General features: G+C 43.7%; 1 protein-coding gene and 1 long non-coding RNA gene across 2 annotated transcripts in view; one reads left to right on the top strand and one right to left on the bottom strand.

Moving 5' to 3' along the window:
- Positions 1-299: 299 nt before the first annotated feature.
- afdna (afadin, adherens junction formation factor a) overlaps positions 300-12,868 on the bottom strand; it is a 137,030-nt gene continuing 124,461 nt past the window's right edge. The window contains 6 exon segments of the mRNA XM_032543055.1: positions 300-1,459; positions 1,461-1,513; positions 1,516-1,552; positions 2,377-2,461; positions 7,572-8,121; positions 11,503-11,631. Coding sequence (XP_032398946.1) covers positions 1,396-1,459; positions 1,461-1,513; positions 1,516-1,552; positions 2,377-2,461; positions 7,572-8,121; positions 11,503-11,631 — 918 coding nt within the window. The 3' untranslated portion in view covers positions 300-1,395.
- Positions 2,917-12,868, top strand: part of LOC116706303 (uncharacterized) — a 17,701-nt gene continuing 7,749 nt past the window's right edge. Inside the window, exons 1-2 of the long non-coding RNA XR_004336197.1 lie at positions 2,917-3,161; positions 4,480-4,482. This is a non-coding gene — a long non-coding RNA (uncharacterized LOC116706303). The remainder of the gene's footprint in view (positions 3,162-4,479; positions 4,483-12,868) is intronic.

Genomic DNA, 12,868 nt, shown 5'->3' with positions numbered 1-12,868 from the left:
TATATATATATATATATATATATATATATATATACACACACACACATACACTCAATCCTGTCAACTTGACTCCAATCCTAAAAAAACAAACATCTGGATCTCCCTGAACTCGGGCTGGTGTAAAAACAGAACATTTCTCCGTCTCTAATGCAGAAAAACACAGATCACCACGAGAGGTCCCAAATGTAATCCACGTGTTAAAACAGTTTGCAGATACACAGTTAATATTTAAAAAAAAAAGAAAAAAAGAAAAAGAAAAACGAGTTTTTGTGCAAGTGTGTGTGTTTTTTTCCCCCCCCCCTCCACAATGTTTGAAATAAATATCTGTAACGCGAACAAGGACTTAAAGAAGAAGAGAGTGAAAACCAACAATCACATTGTCAAAAAATAATTATTTTTTTTCTGGCTTGAATTTCGGGTACAATGGATCAAATTAATCTCACACAACTCTGCAAAGAATGACCATTTGATTTCAAATTAAATGAGTTGTTACGTCACATCGGGGCGAAAGCGTCGACTCCACTGAGGGTGAGGAGCAGCGGGGAGACGGTCCAGTTCTAGCAGAACTTCCTGTCCAAAATGCGGTTAAATCCCATTAGTGTTGCAGTTTTTAGTCGCCTGGCAGCTTCCTACAGTAGTAAAAGAGTGAGACACTTGTGGACCCGGATATTTACAGTAATGTTGTGCACTTAAAGATCCTTTTCTGGACTGTTAGGACCCTCCTCTGGAGAATCAGTTTATCTAAAACATCACCCCCTCAAACAAAAAAAAATAAGAAAAAATAAAAATAAAAATAATAATCGGAATGAAATCAACAGCTCCGCTCACTTTAAAAAACAAAATAACAACAATTGGTCTTGAGCTCAACTGTGGGCATTTCTGCTGGCGATTAAAAGTGTGAAAACAAACATGATGCCGAAAAAGAGCATTAAAATAATAAAAAAAAAAACTGGTTTAAAATGAGAAGGAACCTCTCCGTCCCCTCGGCCCCAAAAAAAACCCATTTCATAAACAAAAATATAATATATATATTCCCCCTTTGTCGTGTGATTCTCAACTTCTCACTTGTCACAATTAAAACCTTTTTACAGTGCTTTATCAGTATATTTATATCTTCGACAGACCTTAACGAGGGGAGGAAGTATTTTAAGAAATAAATGTCTCTCCTATTGCAACGATATAGTCAAAAGAAGTGAGTGGTCCAGTTATTCGATGATTAAAATAAAAAAAATAAAAAGGGGGAAAACGACGTGAACAGGAGGAGAGAGACGTCATTGGTCGGGAAGCGAGCGCCGGTTTCTCAACCCGTGTTTTTTTTTTTTTGTCTGTCCCAGGATCACCTTGACGTTGCCGTGGTGAAGGGGCGCGGGGGGGGGGGGGGTGGGGGCTCGTCTACTACTTGTGTTTGAGCTCGTTTCTCCAGCTCCATGGTTTGCGAGACGCCTTGACCTTGTTGGACCCTCCTTCCCCTGAAGAAGAGACGCTGGCGCTCCTTGAAGGTGAGACTCCTCCGGGGGGTGCGCCGCCGGGGTTAGAGTTCTCCTGCTCCTGGCTGCTCTGCCGCAACACCACACCACACACACACACAGAGAGAGACAACACACACACACAACACACCACACACACACACCCACACACACACACACACAGAACAAATACACACACACACACACCACACACACACACACACACACACACACAGATAGAAACACACACACACAGAGAGAGAGACCACACCAAACACAGCCACACACCAAGACAGAGAGAGAACACACCACACCACACACACAACAAACACAGAGAGAGACACACAACACAACACACACACACACACACACACACAGAATCACACCACACTCACACCACAAACAAACACAGAGAAGAGACACCACACACACACACAAACACAGAGAGAGAGAGACACAACCACACACACAGAGAGAGACAACAAACACACACACACACACACACACCACACACACCAAACACACACACACACACACACACACACACCACACACACAACCACACAAACACACACCCACACACCACCAACACAACAAACAAACACAACACACACACAGAGACACAACACAACACACACACACACAGAACACCACACACACACACACACACACACCACACACACACACACACACACACACACACACACACACACACACACACACACACACACACACACACACACACAACACACATTTTGAAGAAATTACATTTACAACTCCTGTTTTGTTGTTTCAATCAGTAATCAGCAGATTAATCCATAATGACAACAGGAGCTCCACTTCAACGTCAACCAACTCGTATCCTAATGAATTAGTAAACCAGACAACAGGAAAAAAGAGAAGTGTCTCACCTCTTCGTCCATTTGTCTCGCGGGTCGTTGTAGACTTCTCCCGGTCCTACAACTCCTGCTGAGTTTCCAGTGTACGAGTTAAATCCTGACCCGGGTCCAGGAGTCCCACGGCCGACCGACGGGGCAGTGAGAGAACAGTCAGCATCCTTCATATTACAGATTCTTTTCTTTAAATATGTGAAAATGTGACGGCGAAGCTGCTGGCTGTTGAAGTCTCTGGTACCCCCCCCCCCCCCCCCCCCCCCCCCCCCCCCCCTCCATTTACTCCCATCATTTATAAGGAATTAGACACCTTTGCATTTTAAATCACAACCAAAAGTGGAGAGCTCATGTTAGATTCCCATAACGGTTTTGATAACGGAGCAGAAACCTGGGTCCCCTCAACCAGCAGCTTCTCCAGTCCACATCGCTTCATGTCCCACAGACCAGCCTGAGCAGAAGGAAGGAAGGAAGGAAGGAAGGGAACAGGTTCAACAGTCACATGTCGTTAAAGAAGAAGAGCAGCGAGGCTGAGCGGTGCGGAGCTGTTAAAGGGCCATTCCAAAGCAGTGGCGACGGTCTGTGGAAGCGTCGGGGAGATCTGAGGTCACCGTCCAACATGTCTGACTGCTGAAGACCTGGACACCCGTCTGTCCTGAGACATCTACATCTGACAGATTGACTGTTTCTCATTAAGATCCAATATTTAACTGTGTGTAATATTTAAAAACTGTGAATTAAATCACAGTTACGGTAGGATTCGTATAATATTTTGACTCCAGATATTTAATATCCAAGCCAAGCCAGTAATCCAATACTACCCTGGGCTGTGTTAAAGCCCGGTGGGTCTTACATGAGGACGGTGCCTGCGACCTTTGACCCCAAAGGAGACATTAATCAGTTGGCTCATGTGTCCCTGTGTCTTTCCTACACCCCCCAGTCCGTTCGTCCTAAAGCGAGACGCAACCGGAGCCGGATCTGCCTGGAAGTCCTGCAGAGGCTTATTTCCAAATAAATGCTACAGCAGGAAAGAAACACGATTAGTTCCAGTTTTATAATCGTTGAAGTATAAGTTATCCAATATATTCTATATTTTCCTTAGTGTCAATAAATCCCATGAAAAGACTAAAACCTGTGATGAAGCTATGGAGGATAATAAACTGATGTGAGTTCGGGCTTCTGTGCTCGGGTCCATAGAGCATGCTCAGTAGAACATTCTCATAATACAAAAAGCTGAGTAAATGTAAAAAAAAAAAACTAAACAAAAAAAAAATACATTTGGGCAGCCGCTGCTTTTATCATTACTATCATTATGTTTGGAAGAAAGTATTTTGGGGCCAATGTGTGTCACATGTGTCAAAACGCAGCTTTCCCATAAAGTAGAGCAGCAATTACGTAATAATCTGCAGCTAAAAACGGTCAAATCCCCATTTCCTCAGGCCTGAGTAACGCTTGCTGAACGCTACAGTGCTACTGTCTAAGGAAACATATGGTAGAGCCCCACCGATATATCAGCGGGCAGATATTATCGGCCAATATTAGGCATTTCCCGATCTATCGGTATCGGCATTTATAATGGAGGATTTATAAAAAATAATAATAACAATTCATCAGAATCATTTATAATGACAAATAAAAGATTCTGATAAATGAATATGTAAAAAGTTAAACATATGTTATGAGCGTTGGCTTTGCATAGTCCGTCCACCAGAGGGCGCTCTGTCAGCTGCAGCCCTGCAGGGGGACTGAAGTCAGACTACTGAGGGACGGACTCTCAGGTTCTTGATTTTTGGTTTTTCCATGGTACTTGTTGACAGGCAAAAAAAAATTACAATAATGCCAATTATGTGTTTAAATTGAGAGCTAAAACCCTGCAGTCTGTTCAAGGCCCGGTGTTTTACAGCAGGTAAAACCGTCCATCTGCAGGAGAGGAAGTGCTGGATCCAAACAGAGAAGAAGACTTCTTCTCTGTAGTTGTGTTACTTATTGAAAAGAGCGCCTGAACCCTTCCAGATGACTGCAGGTATCAACCCGGGACTTTAGATATCAAACTTCTTGACTCCAAAAAACACAACTTGGGAGTCTAAATGCATGTTGCTCTTGTGTTTCAGATGAAATGGAAAGAGTGTGTGTGTGTGTGTGTGTGTGTGTGTGTGTGTGTGTGTGTGTGTGTGTGTGTGTGTGTGTGTGTGTGTGGGGGGGGTGTCGGATGCAGACACAGTGACAGGGTGTGAACCCAGATGGACTCATCCAGCTGGCAGCTCCTGAGCCCTTTTCTTTGGCTTTCACGGCGCAAAAACAGAGCGAGAGATCCTAAGTGCAGTCTGGGAGGAGATCAGTCCGGGTCCCCACTTCAGCCTCTAAACCACATCAGCCTCTAAACCACATCAACGCACACTGGCAGGGAACAGAGTCACCACAGAGACACAATAACACAACATTCCTCTGTGGAGCCAAAAGTTATTTAAATTAAACTTCTGGCGCTGCGATTGAAAAATCTCCAGACTGACAAAGAAAGTCGTGCGCTGGCGTTAACGGCTTCTCAAAGGTTGGGAATGTTTTCCTTTGACTTCGGTTCAGTTCTCCTGGAGGCTAAAAAAACTCTTTTGTTTTCCTGTACCAACAGTTTGATCTTCCTTCGTGAGGCAAACTGGCGTCAGCATTGTTTCTTCTAGTGGTTTCTATTCTTATTACACAAAAATATCTGCGTTTCAAGAAGAAAAAGCCACATTTGTTCATGTTTTTTTGTATTAAAGTTAGACTCAGAGCATTTTGGAGCTGCCAGCTGATCAAATCACACACACATTTCAAAACATTTTGGAGATTCATATGTCAAGGGAAGCCAGAGGCTCAGGTGGCCATTTGGTCACCTGAACCTGCCGCAATGCCCTGTGGGAGTTGTAGTTAGTTTGAGTAAAGCTGCAGCGTTAGACAGCAGAGACACAGACAGGCGAGATGAAGGACGAGCCGAAACAGGCAGACAACAAAGCACATACAGGGAGTCGAATTATTGGGAAGGCAGGTTAACAGACAGCCCAACAGACGGGCAAAGTAGGCAAAGAGGTAAATAAAGACGTAAATAAAGAAGTAAATAAAGACGTAAATAAAGACTAAATAAAGACAGCAGCCTGATGGAAGCTACGCACAGGCAGTAAAAAGCAAAAGACATCCAGCCGGTTACTGAGTGAGCTGCTGGCAGCCAGAGTACAGGGGTGTGTGTATGATGCATGTTGGTGGTGGTGATGGGGGGGGGGGGGGGGCATGCAGATCTTTATCTGAGGGGGGTTGGGGTGGGTGGGAGTGTGGGTAGTGGGGCATTAGTGGGATGTTTTTCTAACCCTTTTCTGATTTGAGTGAAAATCACAGGTTTTCCATGAGTCCGGGGGATGTTTTAGTGTTCAATAAGCACGGGGGGGGGGGGGGGGGGGGGGGGGGGGGGGGTGGGGGGGGGGGGGGGGGGGGGGGGGGGGGTGGGGGGGGGGGTGGGGGGGGGGGGGGGGGGGGGTGTGGGGGGGGGGGGGGGGGGGGGGGGGTGTGCAGGCAGCTGTTTCCTGGACCTCAGGTAGTGACGGCGTTCACACTGTGAACTGCTGCAATCGTAGCTCTGTTTGTCTGTGGATGTTCAGATAGCTTCACTAAGTCCTGGTGTGAAGTCATGTCTGCTTGTGGTTGACGTTACTCCGGCTCTGTATCGTCTCACGTTTTTTTTTCTGTACCTTAAACAATTATAAACATGTTCTTTTATCTTTTAAAAGACACTAAAGGTCTAAAATGGCTCGTTCAAAACAAAGCAATGGCTTCTGGCAACCTCTTTGTCTACGAGTTGTGACTAAGAGTAATTATTTTCCTCGTCTTATTTGAGTATCTTCAAGAAGTAAAATGAAAATATTACTTTATGTATTTAGAAAATAAGCCTAATTTTGTGTAGTAGAAATATACTGACTGATTGTCTCTTCTGTTAATCATCAACTCCTTAGATTTATTTTGGTTCATAACTAATGAGCTAGACCTAAGTAATGAAGTAAAACTCTAATCTTCTTCATACCAATGTTTTTTTGGGCTCAAATCTGAAAACAAAGGCCAAAGCAAACCATAACAATACCGCTTTAAACAGAAAAGTGTCTGAGGTAAAGTCATGGGAGCGAGGTATTCTAGACAGCCCGTCTACGGTTAGACATCACTCTGCATCAACGAGGCCTTTTGAAGAAAAGCAACGACACATATCTTGACAAAACATTTGACAAGAAGAAAAGCTGTTTATTATTTGATCTATGTTAAAAAAAGAAGAAAAAAAAAGACAGTTTGATCTCTTGAGAGGAAACTATGGCCCGAGCCGGACCTTTAAAAGCAGCTGTAAGGGATTATCTGCCACTAGGAGGCGCTGTGGTTTCAGCAGACTGGAGTATACAGAAGCTCAGAATTAATCCAGATTTGTGAAGACGATTTTAAAAACAGCCACAGACAAAGAAGAGGCCGTTCACTCAACACACTGCTGCCGTGTTTATGCATTTTGGCCGTGTTTATTAAATGAAAGCTGATTTTAATCGAGCGACTGGGGGAGATTGTGAGAAGCCAATGGTGCGTCTCCTTCCCTTTGAAGCCAACACCGCTAAGCAGAGCCACGGGGCAGGAAGGGGTGAGGAGGCACCCCCCCCCCCCATCCCAAAGCAGCGACAAACCAGACACAAAGGAGGCGGCGAGCGACAACACCAACAGTACTATGATTGGCTCTGATGGGTCTCGCCTGCAGCGAGAAGTGATGGCGTGATTATCGATTGCTTTTTCTGTTTGCTAGTGCTGATCGAGGGAGGGAGTTTGATTGGAGGGAATACAATTACTGGGGGGGACAGGAGGTGTTCGAACAAACCAACATTAAAAAAAAAAAAAAAATACGAGTACAATCCGATGTGCCCGAAGAGAGGGAGGGAAATTTCCACACATATAAAAATAACACACAAAGTGATGGACGGAGGGACTGATTGACGACAAAAAAATTTGGACAAACATAAAAAGGAGGGGGAAAAAAGTAGACGTTGGAAATGAAAAAGGCAGAACACCTTTCTACTGAAGGTCAAAAATGAAGACACAGGAGAACTAAGCTAGGAAGGAGTGGGTAGTAAATAAAGAAGTGAGTGAATGAGAGGGAGGGATGGGAGCTGCGGAGGGCGCTGTGGCGAGCCTGGCTCCTGCCTCCTGCCTCCTCTCTCTGGGTCTACCTTTAAAGCCTCCGGGGGGCATGGAGCTGGGTTTGGCAGGAAGGGGGGGGCCTGTACTGTTGGAGTTGTTGTCTGGCAGCTGGAACGAGCTAGACAGGAAGATGCCGTCTGAAAGAGGGCGGGGCTTGCGCGCAGTGGGCGGCGGCGGCCGCAGCCTGGCGTGATTGGGCGAGGCGGAGGCCGGGAGGTCGCCGTACGACTTCCTGGTCGCCGACAGCTTCACCTGACCTGATTGGTTGTTGCCGCCGCCACTCCCCGCTTTGGTAGCGTCCTCCTCGTCCTCCTCGTCGCCCTCGTAGGAGACAAACTTGGCGGTGTAGAGCGTGTCGGGGGAGGTGACCTGGGTTTTGAGGTAGGAGGTGTTTCTCTGTGGGGGGGGCGGGGGGGTGTTAGTAGGGTTGTGGGGGACGGGGGGTTGGTAGTCCCGGGGCAGTGGGGGCCGATACAGACCGGCCGGGTCGTCAGGCGACAGCAGCTTTCTCTCGGCCTCCTCGTGCTGCCGGCGCCGCTCGGCCTCCAGGCGAGTGTAGTACTCCTCCTCCTGTCTCCTCTATGGGGGGGGGGACAACCCGTTAGTAAGCTCCACCCTCATTGGCTCTCCCCTCACCATGGACACTCACTAGCTAATCAGATACAGACACACTCAACTAGACAGAAAACGCTCCACTACCCATCTTCAACCACGGGTAAAACCACATCTGTCAATTACTCCAGGGCCAAACTACACCTGCTGTAACTGTTACTACGGTAACTACAATACACAACGATCTGGTACAGTACAAACACCAAGTCCAACCAATGCCTACCAATAATACAAAACTAAAGCATATAACTGCTATTTAACTATAACTGCATACCGTTCCCAGATCAGGGGCCTCATTTATTAAATGGTCTAACGATCAATCTATCTGAAGCAATGCCTTTAAGCAGAAATATACAATAAAGCAACTTTATAATGTATTTTGATGTAGAAATTATCTTATTTTCAAAAAAACATTTGCACCATGAATGTTATGTTATTGATATTGAGGTTTTAAAGTACATTTGGGAAATATGCGGCGTGTGAGAAACAGCTGCTTCGCAATACTGGACAACTGGAGAGGCTGCATTATTTTTATTTAAAGATGTATCTGTTGGTTATTTATCTCTTTATGTTCATAATTGATCTGACTTGTTTGCTCCTGTTTGTGAGAAGAGGCATTCCCGTTTCAGCCTCCTCAAACTATGTCATACTGGCAACAACCACTTAAAGGATGCCTTTTATAATCCTCTCATAATCATCTTATGCTTCACGATAAATCCAAGACCAGTTTCATAAACGTTGCCCCTGAGCTGGACTTAACCAAACTGGTTTGCCACAAATACCAACCGGTCCTGATCTTGGGTAAACACCAGGGACAGAAACGTAAACATGTCCAGGACTTTATCGTGCTTTCTCTAATTGGTCCACACTACCTAAAAGCTCAATCTGGCATTTGGCAACTAAGTCTAGACGTAAACCTGTTCCTGGACCAGCCGGTCTACCACCATCTCTCCTTGCCCTCATCACTGCGGGAGTGTGTGCATGTCCATATGTGGCCTGTGTGTCCTCAGTGTAGACTACATGGTTTGTGGCTGGGTGTTTTGATTCGAGCCCACCCGGTCTCCGCCGACCGAGCTCGACCCTCCAGGGAAGCGGTCTGTGATGTTACACATGAATCTACGCTGCAGGAATGTGTTTGGATTTCTGGGTTTGGAGCTAGGCCAGCTGCTCCGGGTCAATGTCGGTGCTTCTGAAGTCAGATTATCTTCGTGGTGGTTTTGTTTCGTTTGTTTTGGGCCGTTTTATGTAGTTGAGATCTTTTCTCAAAAAGACATAACCTCTAGTGCTGTGGGTGCATCCGGGCTGCTTTTGATGGTTTAATCAGCCCAGTTGGAATCTGAAGAAACTGGGAGGGATTAGTGGGTGTGTGGGTTTTGAATGAGTGGGTGGCTGGGTCTCTGAATATGTACAGTATGGATGGCTGAGGGCGGGAATGAGGCACATGGGTGGGTATAGACTTCTGTGTGTGCGTGTGCATGAACTGGATATAAAGCATGTGGTTTTTGGGAAAAGTGGGAGGGTGGGCGGCATTCCCTGAACATAGTTTCTGAAGCGATGCTGAATGGAAATGGTAACAAAAAAAAAAAATACATTAAATTAAATAAACTCACAAAATCATAACTGCTTCCCCCCAAAAAAACTGAAATAACTGAACTTCCTGACACACACCGACAACAACAACAACAACAACAACAACAACAACAAGATGGGAGTCCCATGCTTGAGGTGGGTGGGAGCACATAACATGACACGGCAACACGTCACATTGGGTGGGGGGGTATACGAGATGAGGACATGCAATTGGACATTTATACAATAAACAAACAGCATCAGACAGTCATAACTTCTTAAAATCAATATATCTTAAAGATGGTAGTCTTAAATGTCTTAACAAATAAACTGACTTAACGAAACAAATACTACTACAGATACTTTTGACTTCTTTTCTACTTTTTTTAAACCTCAGCAAGTCATGAAATCAGTCCTGTTAGAGCGATATTATAATATACATTTAAAAATATGTATTTGTGAGTTTAATAAATGACCAGTGGTTTGATCAGTGGTGTACAGATCACAGGACAAAATGCAGCAGAATAATGGCGTCAGGGTGAAGTCAGTGGACACAACACAGTGATAAAAAGATTAAAAATAAATAAATAAATGTTTCATTTAACACACATATACGACAGGGATTGGTGGGTGTACACCAGATCACACTACTGGTCATTTAAAACACCTTAAGTACAAAACAAAGTCCAAATATGTCTACTTTACGAGACATTATATGGACATGTAGCATCGTTAAATTAGCAGAGTACCCGAAATGAAGTCATTGCAGAAAGTATTCACTTGTTGCAGACTTAACTGTGTCATACACATAGTTTAAGGTTGGTTAAATACATTCGTTTTGACAATTTAGACAGTTTGCAAAAGGTAATTGCCAAAAAAAGTCAATCTAATTCATTTTAAATGAAATGTATCACACAATAAAGTGTGATAAGGTGTTTGAATACTTTCAGAAGTCACGGTACATCCAAAGGTTGGACCAGTGTCTTTATATTATAATGGGCCCTTTTTATTTTTTATGTAAGTAGGTAAACGTCATGCACCTGTGATATAACGGAGGTGAGGATGTAATTTAGGATTTTATACAAAACACTTTTCATTAAAAGGAAGTAACTAACGCATCGGCACTTTTGATTTTTTACCAATTTTTGTTGCCTCGGGTTTTTTTTTTTTTTTTTTTTTTTAAAGAGCTGCATTTTTTTGTAGAATTAACAACATTTTGGGAAATAAACTTTTTTTTATACCACTCTCATGTCTCTACTGTAAATATGAAGCTACATCCAGCAGCTGGTTAGCTTAGCTTAGCACAAAGACTGGAAACCGGTGGAAACGGCTAGCCTGGCCGAAACAAAACCTAACAACCAGCACATCTGAAGCTCACTTATTAACACATTATATTCAGTTTGTTTTACCTGTTTAAAAACCAAAGTGGAAAAACAATGTATTGGGGTTTCCAGAGGGGTTAATAAGTGAATTTCCCAAAATATTGAAATATTCCTAGAAATGCAATTTCCTGGTTGTTTTATCTTGACACACTTTTCTAAACTCTTTCAGAGTGCTGCAGTGTAGCGTACCATTATGGTCTGATTACTATTTGCTTTTCCAGCCTAACAAAAAGAAAACTAATCAATAAAAAGAGATTTTGAAGATGCTGAAAGACGTTAAAACTCGGTGGTCCAACCCTGATAGGTTCCTGTGCTTTCTCGTCAAAGAATCACAACAAAACATCCAACAAAATTAACGATAATTAACTCCTACAGTTTCACAGACAGACACACCGACCTTCTCCCCTGCCTCTCGTTTGGCCTCCTCCCTCCACCTTCGCTCCTCCTCCTGTTTTGCTCGCTCCTCCGCCTCCCGCTTACGAATCTCCTCCAGCTGCTGCTTACGCCGTCGCTCTTCGTCCTGCAACTGCACACACACACACACACACACGCACGCGCACACACACACACGCCAAAAGAGCAACATGCCAAAAGGCATGCATGCAAACAAGGAAACAATTAGTAAAACATCGATCGTGTGTCATTCGTACGCAAACTCTGACAACATTTCCGCATTAAATGACTCAGATTAACTGCTTGGACACTAACGCACACGGACATGTTGTGTGTAATGTGAGGTAGGTTTGATTATCTCAAAAGGACTGCTCCAGAGGGGAGGAGCCGTATGCACTGCAAACACACAGCACAGGCAGACACGCACACTGCTGAACATGCAGACACCAACAACAACAACAACAAGGCAAAAACAAAAGACAGCTCCTCTTTTCGCTACTTAAGGTGCGTTTGATTTTGTTTCCTCATGTGTGTATAGCACATTAAAAAGGTCCCGCTGAGCAGGAGCGGAAGAGTAAATCAAGCGTACCTGAAGTAACTGCAAGCTTAGTGGGCTGCTGCCGAAATGTTGTGCTAACCATCCCAAGACAAACCCAGTGGGATACACTGACCCACAAAACAAAAAGTCCTCATCGCGAGTGGATGGTGTTAAAGGGTCAGTTCAACCAAGTCACACAACAACATGTTTTCAAGCCTAGAGGTTCTATATAGGATATATCGCATTACTACATCATGGTATATTGTTTGTAGAGATCTTAGGTTGACATTTTCTATTTTTATGTCTATATTATAAGACTTAATGTTTTATCTTTTCTAAGTATTTTCCATATAATTTCATTTATTCTACATATTTTCTATTTTGTCTTTTGACTTGTTTTTATATTTTCTTTTACCTTTTTCTATATCTGTTTAATTCTAATTGTTGTTTTACTGTTATTACTTGTATTTCTATTTGTAATCATTCATTTTTTATTATTAGATGCCAGAAGAATTCAAATAAAGGCAACGATTTCTTTGTTTTGCTTGAGATAATTTCCTAAATATAAATTTTTTTAATTCAACTCTGCTGTATTTTTGTAAAGGCTGAAATCTCTTGGATGGATACTTAAATCCACATCCATGAAGATAGAGAACACAAGAACTAAGTGAGAAAATGTGTGTTTTGGTTGAACAGACTCTTTAAAAAGAGAACAAAGAGGCTCAGCTGGTCACACACAGATGGACGGATGGATGGATGATGGACGGACGGATGGCTAGATGGATGGATGGATGGCTAGATGGATGGATGGATGGCTAGATGGATGGATGGA

This window comes from Etheostoma spectabile, chromosome 18 (genome assembly GCF_008692095.1).
Source record: "Etheostoma spectabile isolate EspeVRDwgs_2016 chromosome 18, UIUC_Espe_1.0, whole genome shotgun sequence".
In the NCBI taxonomy this organism is placed as follows: domain Eukaryota; kingdom Metazoa; phylum Chordata; class Actinopteri; order Perciformes; family Percidae; genus Etheostoma; species Etheostoma spectabile.
The sequence above is the reverse complement of the archived record's forward strand: the minus strand, read 5'-3'. Positions and strand labels throughout refer to the sequence as shown.